Below are 23,870 nucleotides of genomic sequence, written 5' to 3'. Positions count from 1 at the left end.
GTTTTCTTAAGTTTTCATGAGTATTTATATGTGTGGTCTTCAGCTTTGTTCGGGTATTTTCCCACGTCATTATAGTTGTGCTTTTAAAGTTGCAGTGATGTTTCAGCAGAATCGCATCTGCCATCATCAGGCTTGTGTATTGAGTTCATCGTCAGGCTTTTGCAGCCGTTTCTGTTTTAAATTTGGTGCTAGCCTCGTGCTTTGTTAGAATAGAAGAGACTGTCAATTACCTGGAAGCCTGCACTCACAAACAAAAAAAATCGCCATACCACAAGCCAAGCAAACACCTGGGCACAAACAGACACCCCCCCCGATACTTCCAGCCCAAACAGAGCCCAGCCAGACACCCAGATGAAACCTAGATTCCTAATAAACGATAGCTGGCCATTCACCCGAAGCCAAGCAGCGCTGAAAGCCCCGAATACACAAAACACCATGTTGCCAGCCAATCAAGACAAAAAAACGCTACAAAACAGACAGAAGATATTAGAAACACCACTCAAACAGAACACAGCAAACTCCAAGACCAATAAACATAGACCAAGACTCCCAACCAATCAGGATGAAGAAAAAAACATTCTAACAAAGCACGAGGCTAGCACCAAGTTTAAAACAGAAATGGCTGCAAAAGCCTGACACATAGACGAACCCAACACACACAAGCCTTTGATACCATAATAAATTGGTTAGTTATTAATGGGCCACAAGACTACTTGCTTTCTGCTCCCTCCCTCCCTCCCTCAGATGGGATGGCCAGGTGAACTAGTCAAGTAGTTAACTTTAAGAATGAAAATATATGCATCATACGACCAAAATACTAGCTATATTTTTATTGCAGCTGTAATCTCTTGGTATAGTACAATATACATAATTTTGCAGAAACTTCAGAGTAAAACCACAAATTTTTTTTATCCTCAGACTGCAAAATAGCATCTGGTCAGAAAGTATACTATTATTTTTTTCAGTCCTTGTGCCTTTGCTCATCTTCCAGGATGCCTGTGCTTTTGATAACTGAAAAAAGGCCTGCCCTGGGACCCCCACCTCTCCTCAACATTAGTTGCTGCAAGAAGCTGTTGAAAAGAAATGGATGTCTTTTTTGGACTAGAGCAGGGATAAATAAGAACCATCCTTGTAAAAACAGATCTGGAGAGTATGCACCACAGCCAAAAGCTCTGCAGCTTGTTTAGCAGTCTGGGAAGAAACAAGGGAGCTGAAACGCCTCACCCAAGCATTGCTGAGGAAAAATGCAAAACAGGATATACAATGCAACAAAATGCAGCTACTTTTGGAAGAGGAAATGGGGACACAATGCAGAGAACTGTGACAGCAGCACAAATGTTCAGTTGCAGTGACTAAAACACAACTCCCAGGAAACAAAAAGCAGATTGCCGAAATAATGAAAACAGAATCTCACAACAACAAAACAAAAAAGAACAGTGAAAGTACAACAGGGAACAGATGGCTTCTCCTCACAATAATATCAGTGTTCTTACATGCTTCTGACTGACAGGGGAATCAGATTGCTTTTTTGAAACAACTCATTGCTCCATCTCACAAGAAGTTACTAGTTCTAAAAAGGGGAGATGAGAGGGGAAGAGAGATTCCTTTCCTTGCTAGAATCCTCTCAGAGGGGAATTCTGCTTTTCTAACGGTACAAAGATTTATGAAAAGCTCTCCATTAGTGACAAGGACAGTTCTTTCCACCCCCACAAAGGCTAATTTGTGCAGATTGTAGGGTAGGAGGGTTTCTGGGTGCCACAATCCCAGTTTAGAGTGAAGTCCCACCACCACTACTTTACTACTGAATTTGTAAAAACCTGACACCATTCTGCAGGTTACACATTTAAGTGCAAGAGCAGGCTGGTTGCAAACAAAGGAACTGTAGCAAGAATGGTTGTAAAATAGAGTAAAACTCACTTAATAACTGTCTTGCTTAGCAACAGAAAGTTTGGCCTCAAGTGTGATTATAAGTCGAGGACAACCTGTATTTGCACACTTAGTAAACTGTGGCACATCAAACTCCAGTTATGGTTTAATGAACAGTCTCTTCCTTGTTTGGTTACTGGAAGACTCTCTATGGATATTTATAAGTGTCCAGTGAGTGCCTAAGAAAGAAAGAATGAACTAAACTCTTTGGAATTATTTAAAATTGCATTTTGAATAAGTTATTTATGAATTTTAGATTTACAAATTCAAAATATATTTTCCCTGTCTTCACTAAATAGTCTAAACAGATTTTGTTTTGCTTCTTTGCTTTGCAATTTACAAGTTAAGCAGATTTTTTCCCAAGTAAAACTTGCTATTCTATTTTTTGTTTTGGTTAACTCATTTTCAGATTCATCCACGTATATATAAAACATTTGCTTAAGCTTGTGAGGAAGTTGTTTGTAAATACATTTTGTCCTTTCCAAATTAGGGATAGAAACTATTGGAGAGAGATCATATAAAATAAGGGGAAATATGTGATTCTCTGATATTGTATAACAACTCTATACTCCTTATCATGCCTGAGTAAGGTTATAAGTCAGAATATTTTTTTAAATGGTTCCTTGCTATACACCATTAATTTCAATAATATTTCTATTATATACTTAAATCTGCCATTTTAAGATAACTCATAACTGTCTCCAAGTAAACAAACTGGCATGTAAGAGATAGTCAACTTATCCAGAAGTCTAGACAATAAACAATAGGTGGAAATTACAAAATAGTAGATTTTTGTTAGATATCAGGGAAATTTTCTTAATGTACGGAATGCCCTATTATGGAACTGAGTGCTTTGGGATGCAGTCAGCTAGGGTTACATAATCAGAGGCTGTATGGCCACCCATCATAGATATTGTAATACTGAAGTTGTTTACTAGGTAGGATGACAATGTGATCTCCAAATAATTTCCAGTTTTGCCTGCCTTGATTTAAAGAATAGATGCAGCATGGAAAAATGAAGAGAAGAGCTGGGATGAGATCAGGATCACACAGATCACATACTTGGGGGAAAGTTAAGGGGCATATAGGTGTAGAGACTTTAAGCATTGCTTCTTAAAGATCATGAATCCTCCTCTCAAAAATCAGTATATTTAAATAGCAAAAAAATACTTGGACCCAAAGTTTTTGTCGCAGCTACTCTGATCATATCACAATGTTATTGGCAATATTGCCCTGCAGCCTCAAACTAAACAATATGGTTCAGAGTGATCCTAAAAGCATGCCTATATTTGCATCTTCTTTTTACTACTTCTTCCCTTTTATTTTCCTATTCTTTTCTACTTTCTTCTGCTTTCTTGAGGTGTGGTAGCTCAGTGGCTTAAAAGATACCAGTAAAGGTACTTCGGCAGTTCAAGTCCTACCACCTCATGACAGAGTGAGCTCCTGTCACTTGCCTCAACTCTTGCCAACCTAACAGTTTGAAAGCATGTAAATGCAAGTATATAAATAGGTACCACTTTGAGGAAAGGTTACAGCATTCCGTGCTTTGCTATATGCTTTGCGCTGCAATGTGATGTCATGCTGGCCATATGACAGAAGAAACATCTTTGGACAGCACTGGCTCAAAGAAACAGATTTAACAGATAAACAGAATTGGAAGGGACCTTGTTGGTCATCTAGTACAACCCCCCGCCCAAGCGTGAGACCCAACACCATTTCTGACAAATGGCAGTCCAATCTCTTCTTCAAAATCTCAAGTGATGGCGCTCCCATAACTTCCGAGGGCAAGCTGTTCCATTGGTTGATTGTTCTCACTGTCAGAAAGTTTATCCTTATTTCCAGGTTAAATCTCTCCCTGTTCAGTTTCCATCCATTATTCCTTGTCTGGCCTACAGGTGCTTTAGAAAATAGCTGACCCCTTCCTCTCTGTGGCAGCCCCTCAAATATTGGAAGACCGCTATCTTGTCTCCCCTGGTCCTTCTCTTTAAGCCCAGTTCCTGCAACCATTCATTGTATGTTTTAGCCTCCAGTCCCCTAATCATCTTGGTTGCTCTTCTCTGTACTTTTTCTAGAGTCTCAACATCTTTTTTATAATGCGGTGACCAAAAATGGATGCAGTACTCTAGGTGTGGTCTTACTAAGGCTTTATAGAGTAGTATTAGTACCTCACTTGATTGCATCCCACTGTTCATGCAATTTAGGATTGCATTTGCTTTTTTGGCTGCTGCTGCACACTGCTGGCTCATATTTAGCTGGTTGTCCACTAAGACTCCAAGATCCCTCTCACAGTTACTGCTATTGACCCTGGTTTCACCCAGTCTATATGGGTACTTTTGGTATTTTTTGCCTAAGTGTAGGACTTTACTTTTCTCTATATTGAATTTCATTTTGTTAGATACAGCCCAGTGTTCTAGTCTGTGAAGATCCATTTGGATCTTGAGCCTATCTTCTTGGGTGTTAGCTATTCCTGCCAGTTTAGTATCATCTGCAAATTCCCTTTCTATTCCCTCATCTAAGTCATTAATGAAGATATTGAACAGTACTGGGCCTAACACGGAACTTTGTGGCACCCCACTGCTTACTTCCCTCCATGTAGACTTAGACCCATTAAGCACTACTCGTTGAGTATGGTTTGCCTGCCAGTTGCGAGTCCATCTAGTGGTGGTACTATCTATTCCACTTTTTTATAGCTTACTAAGAAGTAGGTTGTGGTCTACTTTGTCGAATGCCAGAGATGAGCACCACTCCCTAAAGTCAACTATGACTAATGGAATAAACCCCATAGGGACTTCTTTACCTTTTACTTCTTTCTTACTTTACATGTTCTTTTTCCTACTTCTTTTTTCCTATATTCGTCTACACAACAGTCTGTTGTGAAAAAGTGCCTTTAATTAGTAACACTAGCAGCCATCTGTCTGATTGCATTCTGGTGCTGCTTTCTCTGGGGACAAGCCATATTTCTATGGGAAAGAATGAAAGGCTGATATCAGAACATCAGAATAACAGGCTGTGTTCACACATCACATTAAATCTTAAGGTAGTTTATTCAATTTTCATTAAGCATATTATATAAACACAATCACTATATTTCATAACCCACAATTTATAATTGAATGTACCATGTCTTCCCACCAAGTAAGAATTAGTCAAGAAACCACAGTTAAAGAAACCATAGCATAGAACTGTGCAAATCTTGTCCCAGAATTCTCAAGTTGGAAGTTGAGCTAGATAATCTTCCAGGTTTTCTTTTGCCTTCCGTTTTTGTTCTTGAACATAATTTTTTTTTTTTAATATAAAGCATTTGACACATCTAATTAGAACCTATGCATTTGTTAAACAAAGCTGTGATTTGGGGATGAAATCAGCACATTGGGTTGTTGCTGTTGTTGTTTTAAAAAAAGACAGCAGTTTTGAATTTCAAACTGTATATTTTGAAATGAGCAGAAATAATGTATCAAAATATGCTCTAAATATCCAAAGGATATCAAAAGTTGAAATATAGTATGATTGAAAAGCCTCTCTATTTTTATAGCTTCAGTATCCATTACAATAGAAATCAGATCTCATTAACTATCTGTGGTCAGGTAAGAAAGATACACAGGCATGCACTAGAATTTATCTCCTTCATTCTTTCTCGTCAGTCAGTGATCGTGGAAAAGAACCCTGCCCTCTAATACCAGCATGGCCTCCAAACCCAACTGTGTTTTAAAAGTCTTCAAAATCTTGGCTTTTTCCTTAGTCCTTTGATTAGGGTGAGTGACAAACTGCTCATATGACTTTACATGGTAATTTGATTATTTATTTACTCTCTTTATAATATACATCATCCTTTATCCCTCTGTTAGCTATCATTTTTAATGCACGATGCCCTGAATTGGGGTGATGTTATAAATTTGATAACATCAAATTTATATGGATGTCGGGGTGATGTTATAAATTTGATAAATAAATGGTATCAAATTTCAGACTTGCTAAGACATTCTATGTCTCACTTTCAGATTAGCAAATAGGCTATTGCTATTCAAATTTCAAAGTACATATCCTGTACATCCATGATCATATCCTATATCACATTCAGAGAGTCTATTGAAATTAACCACAAACAGCAAAGCATTAAATTCAACTATGCTCTGAGTTCCAAAAGACCTCTAGAGCCTTCAAATCCTTAGCTGAATGATTCTGGTCTATTAAAAATCCACACAGATGAATCTTCAGAGGTATTTTGTGCCAACATCCACTGCACGGATGCCTACAGCATATATTAATTTCAGTAGAAGCAGCTCTTTGACTTTTGCTATGTGCTGTAAATAAGAATTGGCTTGCCTATGGACTTTGTTCACTAAACAGCATTTCACATTAACAGTCAGCAAGGAAGGGAGCATGAGATCAACCAACCCAGCAGCAAAACTGACTGAGCAGAGGCATGGAAAGAGTGCATCTTGCAGATCCAGCAGAATGCAAAATGTGTAGAAAATTTCTTTTACTTTTACATTTAAAAAAACAACTTCACAAAAGCTTGAATTAGTTTTTCCCAGTCAGAATGCCCCAGACATATAGACCGTCTTGCACAATACTCAGCAATAGACATGATTGATTGATTGTTCAATTGATATCCCACAATAATGACTCTAGGTATCTTAGAAATACACGTATATACCTAAATAATATCATAAAACCATTTTAAAATCATATTCTGAATTTAACATGACAGCTAACTGCTAAATACCACCCACATTTGAAAAACCTAGATCAAAAAGTAGGTTTTAAGACTTGCCCCGTTTTAAGATTATCCACCCCCACCCAACACTCACAATGGCTTTGTCATCTCAGAATTGCATAATAGCATTGGCTGTGTAGTTAAAGTCAGTGGTGGGATTCAAATATTTTTACTACTGATTCTGTGGGCATGGCTTAGGTGTGACAGGGGGAAGAATACTGCAAAATCCCCATGCCCTCCCCACTTCTGGGGGAAGGTTACTGCAAAATCCCATTCCTTCCTCATTCCACTAACCTGCCTTTCTACTCTGTTCTCCTGTGCAGGGCAACAAAAGAAGTCCCAGCCGATCTGGGACTCAGGAGGCAGAGAATAGATGGAGGCGGGGCCAGTGAGAGGTGGTATTTGCCGGTTCTCTGAACTATTCAAAATTTCTGCTATCAGTTCTCCAGAACTGGTCAGAACCTGCTGAATACCACCTCTGCTTAAAGTACTTTAGCTCTGGGGTCCTTAATACTATACTACCATATTTGTGACAGAAGTACCTACCAAGGCACTTCCGGTTTGAAAGGATTTGCCAGTGACATCAACATTGCGCAGGAGATGCCTTTCATGTCTGTTATTTTCCCACCAAAATGATACCTATTTATCTATTTGCATTTGCATGCTTTTGCACTGCTAAGTTGACAGCAGTTGGATCAAATTGACAAGAGCTCATTCCATCACACAGCTCGCTCTCAGATTTCGAATTGCCCAGCTTCTAATTACATGAGCCACCGTAATCCTACCACAATACTATATTGTAGCTCTTCTTATGTCTTCAGCCGATATTCTACACTCAATCCTACTATGTATGCAGAAGGAGATATATAACCACCCTAGAAGTTCCCCTAACTAGCTGCACCATTCTAGCAGGCTAATCATTAAATTTATTTATGAGAGTCTTTAAATTTTATCAAGCCAAAACTGTATGACAATTAGGGGAAATGTATCCTCCTTCATTCATACATATCCAGAGAAGAACACATGATCCTGTTGTAAAAGTATATGCCAATAGAAATGGGAACAAAAGGATAAAAAAAATAACGCAGAGAACTGAATTCACATCTGGACAGCAGATTTGGGGTTTGGCTCAAAAAGAGCTTCTTTTCAAACCAGCAGAGTCCAAAGAAAGTAACACTGAAAAAACACTGGAAAAAAAATACAAATAATGCAGCAAACAACATGAAAGCCCATTTTCCTTCTCCTATTCCTTCTCCTATGTGCTTGATGTCTAATTTTGTGTTTTCCTAAAGGGAGTTCAAGAGAGAGAAAAAACCTGTTGGATACCTGAACAAGATTCTAGAGTGGCAGTACAATCTGTTACTGTTACTGAACCTCTAAAAAAGATAGCTTGACCACTTTCATTATGTGCTCACACAGGAAGTCGTGAAACACAAGTAGCTGCCAAGTCAGACTCTGCTCTATTTCGTTCAGTGTTACTCCACCTACAGGAAGCAACTTCTAGCCCCACCTGGAAACCAAAGCTAGAATCTTCTAAGATATTAATTTTTCTTTCTATAAGAGCAAGACAGCTGTAGCACTGTAGGATAAAAGTTTGGTGTCCATGGATAATCATTTGTTGTATACAAGGATAAGTTACAATAGATCACAATCATGCTCCTAGTGTATTTACTTTTTTAAAATCCTGACTCTCCTAATTTTTTAAAAGAAATTATTAATGGGTTATTTTAAATGTTATATAAACAACTAGCTCGATACCCGTGCTTCGCTACGAAACTTTGTCATTGGGCTTAGTTTTGGAGTAGGAAAATATGGGGGGGATTCTCCTTCTGCCTACCAGCATCCATCGGTATTCATCTGGCTGGAGTCCTGTCAGTGTGTGAGGGGGGTTGAGGTCTGTTTGGAAACTGAAACAGTATTTGCTGCGTGAGCAAGAAGGAGACAGCAAGAAGGAGCCTGGGCATGGCTTAGCTCAACTGTTCTGTACTAAAGCTGGTGGTTGCTGTGAAACTAAAGCTGAAACTGAAACTCCTCTCCTCCACTTGCGTTTTGCATTTGGGACAGATTTCTTTTCAGATGGGGAGGCGGAGTAGAACTCCTTAGCATCAGAGTGTGTTAATCAGTGGTGGGATTCAAATTTTTATTACTACCAGTTCTGTGGGCGTGGCAGGGGAAGGATACTGTAAAATCTCCAGTCAGAGGTGGTATTTGCCAGTTCTCTGAACTACTCAAAATTTCCGCTACCAGTTCTCCAGAACTGGTCAGAACCTGCTGAATACCACCTCTGGTGTTAAAAATGATTTATGAAATACTAATGCTCTGATGGTCATTTCAAAAAATTCTTTCCTAGTGAGCACCTAGAAACCAAGAGGTTTATGTGCCAAATTTCAAGTTTGTAGGCTTTACAGTTCTGGAGATTTTGTGATGATGTATGAGTGGTATTTCTTATATAGATTCTTTGTTGAAAAATCACATACAAATTTCAGAACTTTCTGAAAATTTCATATAGCTGAGCTCAATGAAACTGATGACTGATGGAAACTAATAAAATAAAAGCTTGTCTCCATATTAGAAGAATGTGTAATCTTGTTGCCTCATATCTCACTTGTGATCCATCAAATATTCTGGATCTCTTTTGGCAACTCTAAACTCTGGTCAAAGTTGTTATTTTTAATAGACACACAGACCATTGTGCTAGTTTAGACCTATCTCAGCATGAATTGTCTATGGAATCTCAGAACTACAGAATGGGAACATATTCATAAGTAAATCTACATATGATTACAACTTCAAGAAAAATATCGTGAGACTTCTGAATAGATATAAACAGGAAGGAGATACATCAAACACCATCCTATCACTCAAACTTTTAATTTAAATTTAGTAATTATAGGAAATGCAGACAAAACGGTTTAAAAAATTAAATGCAACAACCCATTTACAAAAATAGAAATAAAAAAGAAAGAAATATCCCGGGACCACATAATCTGCTGCAGCTTCTCCATTGACGGAAGCCAAGAAGGTCGCAAATGGCAATCACATGGCTGCCAGGTGCTGTGACCTTTGTATTTGTGAGCCAGTTGCCAAGCTTGACACAATCAGGTGATTGTGAAGATGCTGCGATGGCCACAACTACAAGGAATGTACTAGGTAGACCAGACAGGAAACACTAATTGCTATATCTGTATGTTTGTATGTGTATATGTATGCATGTATGTTGTGGTCTGTCATAGAGAGATACTAATACCACTCTATAAACTAAAGCCTTAGTAAGGCCACATCTAGAATACTGCATCCAGTTTTGGTCACCACACGATTAAAAAAGATGTTGAGACTCTAGAAAAAGTGCAGAGAAGAGCAACCAAGATGATTAGGGACTAAAACAAGTGAAGAGAAGGACCAGGGGAAACACGATAGCAGTGTTCCAATATTTGAGGGGCTGCCACAGAGAGGAGGGGGTCGAACTATTTTCCAAGGTACCCAGACAAGGAATAATGGATGGAAACTGAACAAGGAGAGATTCAAGCTGGAAATAAGGAGAAATTTTCTGACAGTGAGAACATTCAACCAATGGAACAGTTTCATCACTGGAGGTTTTCAAGAGACTGGACTGCCATTTGACAGAAATAGTGTAGTGTCTCCTGCTTGTCTGGGGGGTTGGACTAGATGACCTCTAAGGTCCCTTCCAACTCTATTAATCTGTTAAACTCTCCTCATTCAACAATTGAAATTTTGAACAGTCAGTGTAGTAGCTGAATGAGTATTTACCTGTAAGGCAACTATATTTAATATCGTTGGAAATTATGGGGAAATTACAGATACATATATTTGAAGAGCATGAGATTAGGGAAAGTTGCTATAAAAACAATTTATTTTGACTAAGAAAAGAATGGACTGCAGAAAATATGAGTTTTCCAATCTGTATTTCATAACAAGAGATTCTACCCTGCATACATCTGGGATAAACAAAGTAAAACAAAAGGAAAAGAAAACAAAAAAGAACAAAAAAGTAGTTTATATGTCTCAAGCTTGTGAAATATAGTGTATGCGCAACCACTAGAGTTGCAATTAGTCTGAGAAACTTCCTCTTGTGAGGTTTTCATCATGACTTGCCCAATTTTAAATGCCATACAAAAAAAAAAAAAATCCTCAAGTTTTGAGGAAGCCTCTCAGCATAGGAATTTAGCTGGCTTCAAACATTATGAGAAAAAGAAAATAATGAATACATCTCCTCTTGACACTTTTGCTGATAGCTACAAAGAATGAAAGGTATTTTTTTCTTTGTGATTGAGAAACATGGACAGCTGAGGTGTGTTTTGAGACACACGGTATCTTCCTTGGCATATTATAGTAGGAATGTGAAAAACAGACCTGTGATTAGTAACCTGTACCTTCAACATATTCATTTTCAGAGTTTCAGTTCACCAGGAGCAGGAAATACTTTCATCTTATTACAAACCCCCCATAACTACTCTTCAAATACAAATTCTTAGGATACTTTTAAATATACAGCCATTACCATGAAAACCACATCCTATGACTCTTTCTCCAATACTGAGTTACAGCATTTCCACCCAAAGTCAACAGAAAAACAAATTCATAAATTTCATTATCCTTATTCCCAATTACTGTTCTGCTCCATTATTTCTATTCTCAATTGCAAAAGAAATTAGAGCTTAGGAACTCCACTTAGAAGATTTGCGGGCAGCAGAGCAAAACAATTACCAGAGATTCCTTGACACAGCAGGCCCTGGACATAGTCCATGGGAGGCACTTAAAGAGGAGGACAGTGTTAAATTTATTTTATTTGTATTAATTTATTTCATTTACATCAATGTATATCATCTGTGCACTGATGTCATTCTGCAAATAAAATAAATTGAGATAAATAACATAATTTTATATTCAATGTATATTCAATGGAAGTACGTCTTGGTCCATTAAATTGAGGTTTTATTGTACAGCTAACAGTGATTTTCACTCATGAGCTGGGGATAAAAGTAACATTAAGAGGATATAGCAGAAATTGATGTTGCCAGGATGTGGATAGACACAAGCAGGGCATAGCATCAAGCAAAGAGAAACAGATGGAGAAAAATGCATCCATTTTTAAGGTGTTTTAGATTTTCTATTCACTGCTTCTTCATTTGTTGGATCTGTATCACCAAAATCCATAACTGTCACTGGTATAATTATAAAAAGGTCCATAAAATGAAATGCATGAATTCAATGAGAATTTTCCCCCACGAGAAGCTTCTTCCAGGTATGGGTTAAACACAAAATCTAAGTACAATGCAATGCAGTATATTCTTTGAGTTTCTTGGTGTGGCCCACTGGAAGTACTCACAACTTTCCTGCCTGTTCTCTCTTTTTTCTTATTTTCCATGCATTGATGTTGCAATTACTGCCATTAAGATTTTTTTAAAAAATAATTTGATGGCTTTGTGATAACAGAATTTAAATAGTAGAGAATTCTACTTGTCATTATGAATTATGAATTGAGTACTCTCTATGATTACTGAGCCTGGCAAGAAATCAACTTTTTTCTGCAACGTCTTGTGACATTCTAGTTTCTTCGCTACAAGGAGTCTTTTGATTTATTGTTTTTGTATAAACAGGCACTAGCAGAAAACCAGCAGTTTCCATGATATTAATATGCCAGGAAGCAAGTAAGCAAGCAAAAAAAAAAAGTAATCTCAGTTGCATTGAGAGTGCAGGAGCAAGAGGTATTACATAAAGTCTAGCACTGTGGTCCCTTGAAGGCAAAAAGTGGTCTCTTTAGTCAGAATAGATGAGAAAAATGCAAAATGTGAATTGAATTATCATGCAGATCTGAGAAGCAATCTTATAGGATCCAGATATTTCACATTACAATTTCCATGATCCTGACTATGACACAGTTTGAGAGTCTGTCTTCAGGAAATTTCAAGGTATTTGGGATCTCATCACAGCCATATCAGAAGCAGTTAGTTGATTAGCTTCCTTAGATATTGAATTATAACATCTGTCCCATTGCAATTCTATGACTCCATATTATCATGATTTTATTATGGTTTTACCTTAATTTAATATTTTACCTCATATATTATACTGTTCACATTATATGTATAAGTTTTCTGGTATTCTACTTAAACATATATTAGTGTTTGTATGTATAATGTTTTTCATTAGTTTTATATATATATATCAGGGATTGAATGACCTCTTAGATGCTATACACTAAATAAATAAAATAAACCACAGTTACTGACCCTGTTGACTAAATAGAATAAAAAATTAGAAATATCTGATAAACATCAAGCTACCTGTCTTTGATTTAACTTTATCTAAAGGAGAAGCATATTATAGTTATAAAAGGCCCAAATGGCAGTAATAAAGCAGACTAGTTTCATCATGAGTCAGGGACTGCAAGTTTTCAATAACCTAATCAATCAATCAAATCATGATTCATCTAAGTATTTTATTGAACTATTCCAAGTGTCTCAACAAGCCTGACGTTGTGTCTCTTTCATCTGCCGACTACTGACTACTGTGCAGTAGTCTGTAAGAAATGCTCCTGCCTTTTGTTTTGCTCCAAACTGTTGGCTACAGCATTTTCATCTTTGTTTTTCAAATATCCCTGTTCTTCTATGGCAATCAAACAAAAAGTTAGGCTGAGAGAAAAGCAGAAAATAAGCAGTTTCAGGAGCACAATGAACACCCTCTTTTCCTTCTTGCATAAGCCAAAGGTAACTGGTAAGAACTGACCCAGAGGGGGGAAAAAGCTTCACTGAATTGCCAAACCACTTCCTGTGGCTACATCTACACTTTCCCTTTAAAGCAAGCTATACTTTCAGCTGGGGAGCTGGCTATTGGTGGCCTTATTAAAACTGTAACAACTAGGATTTTGGAGGATCACAAATAGAATTTTATTTCAACTGTACAGATAGAATAAAGCTGAACCCAGTTAATATAAAACTCCAATTAAAAATCGTATTGGTTGATGAGGAAAAATATAGGTGAAAATGTTATTAAGTTTAGTCAACATCGACAAAATTTTATTTCCCAATCTCCTGGTTTCTATAATTTCTTGCCTGATATAATTCCTGACTCGAGTATAATTTTAATTGTTTTAATGAAGGTTATATCATCTATAAATGGTTTGACAACTTATCATCCAGAGTGATATAAATATCCACTTTCTTGATTAATCCAAATTACAGTGGCAGGGAACAAAAAGTACGTCACTTTCCACATAGTCCCATATATAAATGTTTAATCAAGGAAAAAGTCTTATTCCATATACACTGCTCAAAAAAATAAAGGGAACACAAAAATAAGACATCCTAGATCTGAATGAATGAAATATTCTTATTAAATACTATGTTCATTACATAGTTGAATGTGCTGACAACAAAATCACACAAAAATTATCAATGGAAATCTAATTTAGCAACCCATGGAGGTCTGGATTTGGAGTTACACTCAAAATTAAAGTGGAAAAAATACTATAGGCGGATCCAACTTTGATGTAATGTCCTTAAAACAAGTCAAAATGAGGCTCAGTAGTGTGTGTGATCTCCATGTGCCTGTATGACCTCCTACAATGCCTGGGCATGCTCCTGATGAGGTGGTGGATGGCTCCTGAGGGATCTCCTCTCACACCTGGATTAAAGCATCCCCCAACTCCTGGACAGTCTGTGGTGCAATGTGGCATTGGTGGATAGAGCGAGACATGATGTCCCAGATGTACTCAATTGGATTCAGGTCTGGGGAACGGGCGGGCCAGTCCATAGCATCAATGCCTTCATCTTGCAGGAACTGCTGACACACTCCAGCCACATGAGGTCTAGCATTGTCTTGCATTAGTAGGAACCCAGGGCCAACCGCACCAGCATATGGTCTCACAAGGAGTCTGAGGATTTCAGCTCGGTACCTAATGGCAGTCAGGCTACCTCTGGTGAGCACATGGATGGCTGTGCAGCCCCCTAAAGAAATGCCACCCCACACCATTATGGACCCACTGCCAAACTGGTCATGCTGGAGGATGTTGCAGGCAGCAGAATGTCCTCCACAGCATCTCCAGACCTTGTCACATCTGTCACATGTGCTCAGTGTGAACCTGCTTTCATCTGTGAAGAGCACAGGGCGCCAGTGGCGAATTTGCCAATCTCTGGCAAATGCCAAACGTCCTGTACGGTGTTAGGCTGTAAGTACAATCCCCACCTGTGGACATCGGGCCCTCATACCACCCTCTGTTTCTGACCATTTGAGCAGCCACATGCACATTTGTGACCCGCTGGAGGTCATTTTTCAGGGCTCTGGCAGTGCTCCTCCTATCCCTCCTTGCACAAAGGAGGAGGTAGCAGTCCTGATGTTGGGTTGTTGTCCTATGGCCTCCTCCATGTCTCCTGATGTACTGGCCTGTCTCCTGGTAGTGCCTCCATGCTCTGGACACTATGCTGACAGACACAGCAAACCTTGCCACAGCTCGCATTGATGTGCCATCCTGGATGAGCTGCACTACCTGAGCCACTTGTGTGGGTTGTAGACTCCGTCTCATGCTACCACTAGAGTGAAAGCACCACCAGCATTCAAAAGTGACCAAACCATCAGCCAGAAAGCATAGGAATGGAGAAGTGGTCTGTGGTCACCACCTGCAGAACCACTCCTTTATTGAGGATGTCTTGCTATCTGCCTATGCTTTCCACCTGTTGTCTATTCCATTTGCACAACAGCATGTGAAATTGATTGTCAATCAGTGTTGCTACCTAAATGGACAGTTTGGTTTCATGGAAGTGTGATTGACTTGGGGTTACATTGTGTTGTTTAAGTGTTCCCTTTTCTTGAGCAGTGTATTATGGCTCAATTCTCACTAAAGAGGATCTTAAAGGAATCCTAAATATTTTTTACCAATTATTATGGTGTTCAGTGTCTCTGCTTCACAGATCAAATCATTCACACAGAGGTAGAAAATAGCTTTTTTCAATATTATTGCATGATTCTAATTATTAGAAAATATTTGAATAAGAGTCCTTCTCTTCCAATGGCTGATTTTCCATCTTAACAAAAATAAATTCAACTCAAAGATTCCAATCAAGACTTTTAGACAGCTGCAAAGATTCATAACTATGACATTTGAATGTATGCCGGCCATCACAGCTACCTAGGAATAAATTTGGTGTTAATATTATTCCAGTTCTTTGAGCTGTCACGGAACAAAAGGATCAAAATTCCCAAATCTCTCCTGCTAATATTTTTAAGATTGAACTTGTACTTTTTGATCTTCATCCTTCTAATTGTTCCTGTAACAATTTAGATTTTTATTAGAGGATCCCGTGATGGTAACCAATAGGACGTGCCATTCAGTAAACAAACAACATTTCACTCATTATAATCCTCTCACTTGACCTGTGCTGCTAGACTGAATCATCCAGCAAAGAAATAAATCACTGGTGGAAAAGTGCCCACTCAGGGAAGAAATACAAGGCCTCCTTATATCTGTCTTCACAATAAATAAAGGATTGGATTATGTCTATGTGTGTGTGTGAGAGAGACCCGTAACTGTAACAAACAAGAACAAAGCAACACAACGTGATATACCAAGCCAAATACACCTTAATAATGAGCCACTTAATATCCCATTTTAGGTTTAATAAACTCTATGGTGACTATTTGGAACTGGAAAAAAGAGAGGAACGAAATGTCATGGAGAATAAAATTCATGATTTTCTTGTTATTAAGGCCAGAGGTCCCCCATCCCTGATCTGTGGACTGCTACTGGTCCATGGCCCATTGAGAAGTGGGCTGCTCAAGCGATGGGGGAGCATGCAAAGCTCCATTTGTGCATGTGTGGGATAAGGTTGTGCACACAAAATTCCCCCTCCCCACCACTTGTTGCCACGACTGCCAGTCTCTGAAGCAAGAAAGGTTGAGAACTGCTGATTAAGGCCAGATGGTCCCAAGCATGCAACCATTACAAATGTGATGATCCAGGGCATGGCCCAAAGGCAACCCAGTCAGATAATAATTCCTTTATTAGCTCCAACTTTGCCCCCAATGTTCCGGTTACCTTCCAAGCTGGAGAAAAACTGTCCCAGGAACCTGCAATTGCCTTTGGCTGCAGATATTCCAATCCAAAATGGTGTAAACAGAAAACTTTAAACTATAAATCCAACAAAGCAAAATAAGGTTATAGATCTGGCAGGGCAAAATAAGAAGTTCCAGAAGTGAAGTAACACAGCAGTAAATCCAACCATTTGGGAGGATGCCAGGAACTAAGATAACAACAGCCAACACAAGATAAACTCAACATTTGTTCCTGGCAAACGTCCCTCCCAACTGGTTCTCCTTCCAACTCCCTTCCCAGGTGTGCCTTGTGAAAAGAATCAGGGCCCTTTCCTCCATCATAAGTCACACAAGCCACATTGCTTTCTTCTCTGTTCTTCCCTGCGGGCCATAAGAAGAAGGGCATGGGCCTTGGTCTTCCTCTGAACTCCCTCTTCCTTGTTCTATCTCTTCCTTGATCTGCCCAGCCTGAGTTTGCCCTTCCCCAGTTTCCTCCACACCCAACAGAGTTACTCCTCCACTCCCTGATGGCTGTTCATCTTCCTCCTTGGATTCAGACTCCTACAGGGGCATGACACATATAAAATTGCAAGCAAATAATAAAAACAGAAAACTAGATAAAAAATATATTTACTAAAACATAAGGAAATACTGTTGATGTTTGTGAATCAGCCAGATCCAACTTGAATGCAACAAGGTTCAATTCAGTTTAAAGTCTTTCTCAGGTCGGACTCAGCTATTTTGTAACTAAATTATAGCCCAGATATTCCATTCCAGTATTACCAGCTGCTTAGCTTCTAAGGTTTGAACCAACTGATAAACAATTCAGTAAGATTTTATGTCATAGGCTGTAATGGTGGCACATCAAAATATCTGCAATTTCAGCATTTGGGGCAGAATGGATCTATGCAGAAATAATAAGTATACCCCGCCCCCCCCAAAAAAATCCAGCACAACAGCAGTTTTTAAACTTTTCAGGAAGTTTTTCAATTTCCAAGAAGTTGTGCTTAATTAATACAGAAAGTATTTTTCTTCTATTTAAAATAAAAATGTTCAAAAACTGTTTACAATGGAAGTTCTTACTTAAGAACATAAAAACAAATGAATCCACCATTCTCTGCTTGGTTTTCTGAGCTGGCAGATTCATTGGCATAGCAAAATGAATTCTTAAGAAAGTGACACATTATGTGTCACTTGTCCAATAATAGAAGAAGCATTTGTGGATCCATAACCACTATTGCATACATAATGAACTACTGTATAGACAGTATAAATATATAACATACTATATATATATCATGGTACATAGACTTTGTAATGCATAGTTGTACAGCAGGCATACAATTTTATGCCCATTCATGCAAGGAAGGCTCATTCAGCACACGATCAAAAGTTTTTCTTGTTTTGGTTTTTTTTAATTTGTTTGTTTGCTTGTTTTCATTTGGGTCTAGTGGAGAGAATAAAAGAACAAAAAAATAAATAGGGAACTTGAATACAACAGTCAGATTAAATACAGAGACTAACTGAACTATCCTTAAATTCAGCCAAACAAATGGAAAGTTACTTATCAGAATATATGGCTATGGATCAGGGAAAAGATAAAGGATCATATAAGAGCAAATGATGGTTCAGCAGCTAAAGATGCTGAGCTTGTCAACTGGAAAGCTGACAGCCTAGGTTCGAGACCCCAAGCACCATGCAACAGAGTGAGCCCCCATTCCTGCCCACTTGGCAACTTGAAAGTATACAAATGTGAGTGGACTAATAGATACCACTCCAATGGGAAGGTAACAGTGTTCCATGTGCCTTTGGCATATAGCCAGTGGAAAATGTCTTTGGACAATGCTGGTTCCCTTGGCCAAGAAACAGAGATGAGTACCGCTCCCTGGAGTCAGACATGAATGGACAGGAAAAATCTTTTCCTTTTTGTATAAAAAAAGGAAACTGGATAAATTTGGATCTCTCTTCTTTTCTAGAGAATCTGTCTAAACAAATTACTGTATAGCAGAACAATGAGACAATAACAGGACTTCAGCAATCTTCTAATATATAATTTTTTTAGAGATAATGAAACTCATTGGTCAGATATTTATACCAATTTAAGAGTACCACTACTTAAGAGTAAACCTCAGCTTTGTTCCTATAAGTTAGAAAAGTTGCAACATTTGAGACAGTTATCATGTCTCAAATTGTCCTGTTGTTTTTGAAGTGATTCAAAGGCAATTTATTCAATGAAATATCTAAAAATCAATTTGAATATTTGATTCCAATAATTGACTAGATTTGATTGACTATCCTTATAATTTGATCACCCCTAATAGGAAGTTGTGTTTTGTTCGACATTAGGACAGTGGCCTTTCAATGTCCACATGGGATTTGTTTTTCCCCCAGCCCTACCTAATTTCCCAGGAAAAAGTGCATATAATATTCTACCATTAGCAACTTTCCTCCTTACAATAGCAAAGGAAGAAGGATTCAAACCAAATCAACAATTGACTGAAAAGTTATTTAACAGAATATTTGTTACATTTCATGTAATAAAAAGTTCTAAAATCTGAGCGCCACAGTTGAGAAACTTTGTCTCAGCTAGATCAAGTTTCCAGTTGTGAGATATTGATTAAGAATTTCAATAAAAACACCATGGAGAGTTATGTTTAAGAAGACTTTAACACAGTTGACTGACTGTGCCTATTTTGATTTGGTGGGTCAAAAGTTATAGTACCCTGACCTGAAATAACTGAGATCTGTTTTTGCAGTTTCTTCTTTACTAATCTTTCCAGTTCTTAATGGACATCAAATGGGAAAAGCTGTACTGCGGGAGTGACAAGGTTACTGTGTAATTTACATAGCCATACTTGTCCATAGATGCCAGACCTTTCTGCAAAATGCACTCAGCTTTGTAAGAAGACCAACTTGAGATGACACTCCTTGTGCAATTACTAGAGGCAAGTAAATGTATCTGAGAGAGCACTCAAGAGCAAAGCAATGCAGTTTGTCACCTCATGGCACGATGAAGCAATATCATATCCTTTATTTCAAATATACTAAATGCCCTCCCTTTATGAGGGATTTGTTCTATAGATACAGTAATAATAATTCATCCATTATTACTGGATATCAAGCAAATTATGTTACTAATAGATCATTTTGAATTAAAGAACCAACATTTTAGGATCATACAAATGGCACAAAGGTACAGAGAAATCCTTAAACATTTGTCATCGTATATATAGTTTCCAAAAATATCAGCAGTATTGTGACTTATCATCTAGCCCACTTGGGCGGTGGAATCTGCTTTTTTCTTCCTTTGACTACTTTAAAAACAGATTAGGATTTCAACTTCCTTCAGTATGACACATCATATATTCATCTGTGAATATTAATCATAATCAAAAGAAATTGTGTCTAATAAAATGCACAAGAAATAGTAGCTGCTTCTCCCAAATTTGTCCAATCATTTTTCCCACACCCCTCTCAATAATATATACTTACATGCTGTACATACATACATACATATATAACTTGAAAAGGAAGCCATTTCCTATTTGGTCTATATACAATACATCTTCTCCATATACGTCAAGTCTTAGGGATATTTTCTCTCCTTTCTCTCTGGCATATAGCGATAAATTTATAAGAACTAAGCATCCTGCTGGTTGATCACTGATAGAATCAGGCAACAGGATAAAAAAATCTTATCCACATGAAATAAACAAACTCCATATTTTGACCACTAAGACTCCCAACCCTAAAAAACCACAGCAGAGCCATCATTAGAAAATTTTTAAAAAAAGAAAGAAACCATGTTTGATTACCATCTTGTCCAGAACTCTCCAGATATTCACTTAGCTCGCAGCCAAAGACGTTTGTGGCTCCTTTCCTCTTGAGTTTCAGCTTTCCTGCCTTGTTCTTCATGAGTTAGTTCCAAAAAAGAGGATTACCCCCTCCTTCCTTCCCCCCACCCCCCTTTTTACACCAAATAAGTTAAAAGCTCTCCCCTCTTATTTTCAGATTTGTGTCGTTTGTGTCCCGTTTCTGGTCAGCAACATTGAAATCCCAGAAAAACTTTCAGCCGGATGCCTCAACATTAATCTCCACCAGATGTTAAGCTGTTGCAACTAAGGCTGTTGTAGAAGGGAACAATCAGTACATACAGAGATCTCCAGCAGGAAGCAGCATATAGTTTGTAGCCCAAGTTTAGGATGGTTCTCTATGAGGGAGTTAAGAAACCAATGTCTCCAGCAAAACTGGCAACAGAGATCAGATTTTGGCTAAGGTTCTTCCTTGCTGATGTATCCCAACAAATCAAATGAAGCTGGCCTTCAAATTAAATCAAGCTGGGTCTTTCATAGAAAAAAAAACAGACACTCCAAATCCATTTTTCTCCAATGAACTTGTAAAAAAGAGAGAGAGGGAAAAAGAGAGAAATACAAAACTGATGAAGAGCTACAAATCTATGTAGGCTCTACATTTTAAACCCCTTACTCTGTTTTGGGGTTATTGGACAGTATTAGGAGACCAAGGAATTGGCTTCCTTACTTAATGCAGTCTCTCTCATTCTCCCCTTTCCTCTGCTTTTACAAATTCTGGGATTATCCAGTTCAGGAAATGCTTAAAGGAAGTTAGCAGGGGAGGGAGGAGGATGGACTTTTTTTGCAGTATGGCCAGTGAAGAGTGTGTGTGTGTGTGTGTGTGTGTGTTTAAGAAAAGTGAGGAGTGGGGAGCAGAAAGAATATTTTTCAGCAAAGAAGGGAGGGAGAAGAATGTCCTGCCAGCTAAAAGATAATGGGACAGTCTGAAAGGAAATCATTCCACAGAGCAGGGGCCCATAGCAGCTTTGTGCTCTGACGTTTCCTGTTCCACAAATGGTCATCTCTGAAAAAGACTAAGGGAGGGGCAAGGGGAGGAGGGTGGTGTAAAACTGGTTTCAATAAATGCTCGACTCTTGATTGATTCCTTTGCCACAACATCTCTCTCTCTCTGTCTCTCTCTCTCTCCTCCACCACCACCCCCACTCCCATGTTTCCTCATATCGGACTGAGCGTTCCTCTGTTTTCTATAACCGGAGTGATGGGGGAGGGAGGAGAGAGATTGAGCAAGCAAGTAATGAGAAAGTAAAGTGGAAGAAACTGTAAGGTCTCTCAGCCTAGGTTCTACAAAACAAATACTTCTCGTTTCCTCAAGCCAATTGAAGGTATTGAATCTTAAATTTCAGCCTTCACATTAGATCATAACCTGCCGCTCCTAGCTGCAGCATTCCATAACTAGTCAATAAGGCATCCAGCAATTTCTGAAAAGAAATAGTTGTATATCCTACTGTTCTAAAGTTAAAGAACATTGAGGCTCCAATATGTGCTATTTCTGTCATGGCTTCATTGAATGATACAAAGCGATTTAAATAGATTGGGTTAGTATGATTTCTTTCACTTCAGAGTTCTTGAAATAGAAGGAAAGGTATTGGCTTTTTTAGTTGATTTTTAAAAAATAAACCAGGCAGCCTATAAAGTACAAACAAAAAACAAAACAGTGTGTTCTTCAGAGCTGAAGAAGCTTCTTGGATGAGAAGCAAAACATCTTCAAAGAAAAATCTGAAAGTCCAGTTGCCTCTTGAAAAAGCACCTTTGGGACAAAAAACAAAGCAGCTATTCAAACTGCTTTGATAAAGATACCCAACACTATGAACAATCTTTAAAAAATAAAGTATAACTTATACAAGCACTACGTGATTTTGATCCAGCTACCATCTAATTTAGCTATTAGAATTTTTTTTTGCAAATTAAACATGTTTTAGGAGAAGCAGACAATTGGTGCCCTCCAGGTTATCTGGAATATTCCCTGAATATTAGCTTGGATTTGGAATTTATAGAAGTTATACTCAAAACATAATATGGTATCCTATTTTGTTCAGAAGCAAAAATAAACTTTGGATTTGTAAACAATTCTTTCATTGGACATCTTCACTGAGCAAGTCTATTCTAAACTTATTTATAGAACACAGTCTAGTATTTATTTTGAATGTCTTAAGAGAGGGGCATGGATTTTATTAGATCTTATGACTTATTATCAGATGTATGTATGCTTTTTAATGGGAAGGCTAGACTAATAGTATTACAGATGAAGACACTTCAAACTAGCTACATGTTTAACATTTCTAACAAAGGATCTCTAAGAAATAGATCTTTATGTTTGTTTTCTTTTTTTTCTTGCTTTTTGAGAAAATATAACTGGAGATAGTGATCTGATTGTATGGAAACTTTAAATAAATTATAAATATCACACACACACACACACACAGAGAGAGAGAGAGAGAGAGAGAGAGAAAGAGACGGACACAGCTGGACACACATGGACACACACCTTTAGACAATGTAAGAAATATTGCAGCAAATCCAGAATGTTCAGCAAGTCCAGAATATATCTTTGATTCTAGCCAAAAATGGTTTTATACATGATTTTAAATTAAAAGTGGGCAAACTGTGCCAGTGAATCCTTTTTTCTGGATGCTGGAGGCTCCTGTGTATAAATTACGAAAAAGCAATGGACTGGTTTTCCCTATATTAAGGCACCAGTCCTAAAAATATCATTCCTTCACAACAGGAGAAAATAAAAACTTCTTGTTGTTCATTTACTAAGTTACTAAGTTCAGTTACTAAGTCAACTCTTCGTGACTCCATGAAGCATAGTACACCAGGCCCCCTCTGTCCTCCATTGTCTTCTGGGGTTTGATCAAATTCATGTTCATTGCATCTATGACACTATCTAACCATCTAATCCTTTTGCCTTCCATCTTTCCCAACATCAGGGTCTGCTCCAAAGAATCCTCTCTTCTCATTGGTGGCCAAAATATTTGAGCTTCAGCTTCAGTATCTGTCCTTCCAAAACACAGCCAGGGTTGATTTCCTTTATGATTGAATGATTTGATCTCCTTACAGTCCAAGGGACTCTCAAGAGTCTTCTCCAACACCACCATTTGGAACCATCAATTTTTTGGTGCTCATCCTTCCTTATGGTCCAACTCTCACAGCCATGCATACTGGGAAAACCATATATTTGACAATAGGGAGTTTTGTCGGCAAGGTAATATCTCTGCTTTTTAATATGCTTTTTATTTTTTTTTTAGGTTTGCTAAAGAAAAAAAATGGTCATGTTAAAGTGTGCAGCACGGCCACTTCCATTTTGC

At 38.0% G+C, this 23,870-nt stretch overlaps 1 protein-coding gene across 1 annotated transcript in view; it reads right to left on the bottom strand.

The window, feature by feature from the left end:
• The window catches only part of ARHGAP31 (Rho GTPase activating protein 31), a 115,948-nt gene extending 94,461 nt beyond the window's left edge, over positions 1 to 21,487 (bottom strand). Inside the window, exon 1 of the mRNA XM_026708877.2 lies at positions 20,506 to 21,487. Coding sequence (XP_026564662.1) covers positions 20,506 to 20,605 — 100 coding nt within the window. The 5' untranslated portion in view covers positions 20,606 to 21,487. The remainder of the gene's footprint in view (positions 1 to 20,505) is intronic.
• Between the last annotated feature and the right edge of the window lie 2,383 nt (positions 21,488 to 23,870).

The sequence above is a fragment of the Pseudonaja textilis genome, chromosome 7 (assembly GCF_049901715.1).
Source record: "Pseudonaja textilis isolate UNSWEBS1 chromosome 7, rPseTex1.2, whole genome shotgun sequence".
Lineage (NCBI taxonomy): Eukaryota > Metazoa > Chordata > Lepidosauria > Squamata > Elapidae > Pseudonaja > Pseudonaja textilis.
Note: the sequence above shows the minus strand (reverse complement) of the source record. Positions and strands in the feature narration are given on the sequence as shown.